The 4,121-nt window shown below is 50.6% G+C and overlaps 1 protein-coding gene across 1 annotated transcript; it reads right to left on the reverse strand.

Annotated features, from left to right (window-relative positions):
* Positions 1-637: 637 nt before the first annotated feature.
* LOC140610057 (uncharacterized) lies at positions 638-3,682 on the reverse strand. Its single transcript, XM_072785558.1, has 2 exons — positions 2,394-3,682; positions 638-2,290 (listed from the first exon to the last, which is right to left on the reverse strand). Exons 1-2 carry the CDS (start codon positions 2,673-2,675, stop codon positions 1,511-1,513), a joined length of 1,062 nt encoding a protein of 353 aa, XP_072641659.1. The 5' UTR covers positions 2,676-3,682; the 3' UTR covers positions 638-1,510.
* Positions 3,683-4,121: the final 439 nt, after the last annotated feature.

Here is a 4,121-nt window from a genome sequence, read left to right on the forward strand (position 1 = left end):
CCTTTTTCAGAGGATCCTATGCAGGACCCAATCATGGGTCCAGGTTGCTCTCAGAGTGAGCCAGGTGAATGATTAAACCAGGATTTTCATCAACCTTGTTGCTGTTCTCGCTCTTATTTACAGTTAAGGCAGCACATAACCCCCCCCCCCCATCCTTTGTTGTAAGAAGACTAATTCTAATCTTCTTTTTTTTTTTTTTTTTTATTTTATTTTTTTTATTGGTGTTCAATTTACTAACATACAGAATAACACCCAGTGCCCATCACCCATTCACTCCCACCCCCCGCCCTCCTCCCCTTCTACCACCCCTAGTTCGTTTCCCAGAGTTAGCAGTCTTTACGTTCTGTCTCCCTTTCTAATATTTCCTACCCATTTATTCTCCCTTCCCTTCTATTCCCTTTCACTATTAATTATATTCCCCAAATGAATGAGAACATGTCCTTCTCCGATTGACTCACTTCACTCAGCATCATACCCTCCAGTTCCATCCACGTTGAAGCAAATGGTGGGTATTTGTCGTTTCTAATGGCTGAGTAATATTCCATTGTATACATAAACCACATCTTCTTTATCCATTCATCTTTTGTTGGACACCGAGGCTCCTTCCACAGTTTGGCTATCGTGGCCATTGCTGCTATTCTGAAGGACAACCTCGGACTAGGGAGTCTTGGAGGTGGGAAATAAGCGAGAACGGTGCAGTCTTAGCTTTAGGGGATTGTCCTTGTCTAGTTGGCTTTTTCGTTCTGTAACAAAGTCCATGAGAATGGTGTGTGGGTCAGCTGGCCGGACGTGTGTGTAGTGGACCTAGGGAGTAATCCTGTCGACCTTGAGAGCGGCGGGAGTGGTCAGGATCAGGAGGTAGGGTCCCTTCCAGCAAGGTTGAAGTGTCTGGTGTTGGTATCTCCACACGTGCACCCAGTCACCTGGCTGATATCGATGGGGGTCCGGGGGTGGCAAAAGAAGTTGGTGATCATCAAATTCAGCAAGCACCTCAGGTTTTAAATTGGGGATAACAGGTGGAGGAAGACTGAACATGATTTCATAGGGAGTCAGTCTCATCTTATATGGGGAGTTCCTCACCCTATATAGGGCAAAGGGGAGGAGAGTCACCCAGTCCCCGCCAGTCTCCAGGGCTAATTTAGTTAAGGTCTCCTTTAATGTTCTGTTCATCCTCTCTACCTGTCCTGAGCTCTGGGGCCTATGTGCACAATGTAATTTCCAATCTGCCCCAAGTACTAGTGCCACTCCCTGTGTTACCTTAGAGACGAATCCTGGGCCGTTGTCTGACCCAATTTTAACGGGAAAACCATACCTCGGTACAATGTCTTCCAGCAGTTTTTTGGTCACGATCTGTGCCATTTCATGTTTGGTGGGAAATGCCTCTGTCCATCCTGAAAAAGTATCTACAAACACTAGCAAATTCCTATACCCATATTTTCCAGGTTTCACCTCAGTGAAGTCCACTTCCCAGGAGGCTCCTGGGCAGTCCCCTTGGAGCTGGGTACCCAGGTTAGATCCGTGGGCAGAGGCATTTGTTAATTGGCATGCACGGCAGCTTGCCACAATCTGATCTTTGCTTGAGAGTCTTTAATAGTGATCTTTGCACGTCGTATGAGGTCTTCCATCTTCCTCGTTCCCTCGTGCTCCGATGCATTTTGGATAGGACTCGCCGTCCTAGTTCCTCTGGCAAGATGATGCTGGAGTCCGCGGCCCTCCCCCAGCCACACAAGCACTGGGTCTTAGGCAAGTGTTTGATCCAGTGTAAGTCAGCAGCAGTATAGTTGGGGGTGTCAGGCAGGGTCGGTGCCCCCGGATCAGGTAGCGTGGTTGCTAAGACCTGGGTCACCAGAAGGGCCGCCTCTTTTGCTTTTAAATCGGCTCGCCGGTTTCCCCTGGCTACTGGCGTGTCTGCCTTTTGGTGCCCTGGACAGTGGATGATGGCCAGGGCCTTGGGCAGCCAGAGGGCCCTCAGGAGTTCAAGAATCTCCGTTTTGCTTTTAACAGTCTTTCCCTCTGCTGTCAGAAGCCCTCTCTCCCTGTAAAGGGCTCCGTGGATGTGAGCGGTGGCGAAGGCGTACCTGCTGTCGGTGTAGACGTTTATTCGTTTACCTTCCCCCATGGTCAGCGCCTTGGCCAGTGCGGTCAGTTCTGCCCGTTGAGCCGACTCCATGGTTCCGGCTGCCCCCGCATATCTGAGTCCTTCTTGGACAAAACTGCTGCCGTCCGTGTACCAGGTGGTGTCCGCATTCAGCAGTGGCTGGTCCTGGAGATCAGTTCTGATTCCGTGCACCTGGCGGACGGTTTGTGGCTGTGGGATTCTTTAGGACGGTTTCCTTCCGCGCATCCGTCAACCATCTTTGTCCATCCTTTAATTTGTACCCAAGGTAGCTCACCTCTGTTCTGCACATCTGGGCTTTTTTAGCTGAGGCCCGGTATCCTAGGGCCGCTATGGTCTGGAGCAAGTCCCTGGTGCCTCGCAAGCATGTGTCCTGGTCCTTCGCCGCCAACAGGTTATCATCTACATATTGTAAAAAAGTTAAATGTGGGTGCTCGGAACGGAACTCACCCAAGTCTTCGTGTAAGGCCTCATCGAAGATGGTCGGTGAATTTTTGAATCTTATGGTAGTCGAGTCCAGGTGAACTGGCCATTGATGCCTTTCTCGGGGTCTGTCCATTCAAAGGCGAAAATGTCTTGGCTCCTGGGTGCTAAAGGCAGGCTGAAAAAGGCACCTTTTAAATCTAATACCGTATACCAAGTTTTGACAGAGGCAGGGTGGAGAGGAGGGTATATGGGTTTGGGACCGCAGGGTGCATATCCTCTACTCGCAGGTTGACTTCCCTCAAGTCCTGGACTGGCCTGTAATCGTTAGAGTGCGGTTTCCACACCGGCAGCAAGGGAGTGTTCCATGCCGCTTGGCAGGGCCTTAATATGCCCGAGTCCAGTAGTCGCGGTATGTGGGATGTGATTCCCTTTCGTGCTACTAGAGGCATGGGGTATCGGCGGACCCTGACAGGGTCTGCCCCCGGCTTTAGTTCTATGTATACGGCCGGTCGATGCTGGGCCAGCCCGATTCCCCCAGTTTCTGCCTACGCTTGGGGAAATTCCTGCAGCCAATGGTCAATGTCAGTCATTGGCGCTGAGGGCATTTGGTGGAGACGATATTCGTCTTCTAAACTCAGGACAAGCACCTGAATCGGGTGCCCCTTCTTGTTTAGGAGTTTTGCCCCTTCAAGGTGGAAGCAAATTTGTGCCCCCATCTTGGTGAGCAAATCCCGATCTAACAACGGGTAGAGACACTCAGGGATGACCATGAAGGAGTGGGATACCCGGCCCGTGCCAAGATCCACAGTTCTTTGGGTAGTCCATGAGTACTGTTTGGTTCCCATGGCCCCTTGCACCCATGAAGTTTTGTTTGCCAATTTCCCTTGGGGTTGTAATAAAACTGAATGTTGTGCCCTAGTGTCCACTAGGAATTTAACAGGTTGTCCCTCCACTTTAAGATTTACCCTGGGCTCGGGGAGGGGTGCCGAACCCTGACTCCCCTATTCGTCCAGGTCCTCCATTTCTAAGATCTTGGGAGGGACCTTAGATCTTTTGTTAGGGCAGCTTTTTACCCAATGGCCCTCCTCTTTGCAATAGGCGCATTGGTTTTTGTTCAGCTTAGGGTGCTCCCAAGGGGGACCAGGGCCGTAAGGAGGATGTCCCTGAAGCCAGCCTCTTGAGGTGCCTCCGTCTTTCCTGTGGGTCGTCCATGGTTGTGGCCAGCAGGATCTTGGCCAGTTTTTGGGTCTGCCGGTCACTTGGTTTGGTTTGTTGTTCTTCCGGACTGTCTCTATTATTATAGACTTGTTCTGCCACTATCACTAAGTCCTGCAAGCTCTTCTCTCCCAGTCTCTCTACTCTTTGTAATTTCTTTTTAATATCTGGAGCGGCCTGGTTAACAAAGGCCATGATAATTGCGGCCTTTGTTTCCGGGGCTTCTGGGTTCATAGGGGTGTACTGTTTAAAAGCCTCTATGACCCTCTCTAAGAAGGCTGCTAGACTCTCATCCTTACCCTGCCTCACATCATAGACCTTGGCCATATTGGTAGGCTTGCGTGCAGCAGCCTTGAGACCTGCC

The sequence above is a fragment of the Canis lupus genome, chromosome 2 (assembly GCF_048164855.1).
Source record: "Canis lupus baileyi chromosome 2, mCanLup2.hap1, whole genome shotgun sequence".
Lineage (NCBI taxonomy): Eukaryota > Metazoa > Chordata > Mammalia > Carnivora > Canidae > Canis > Canis lupus.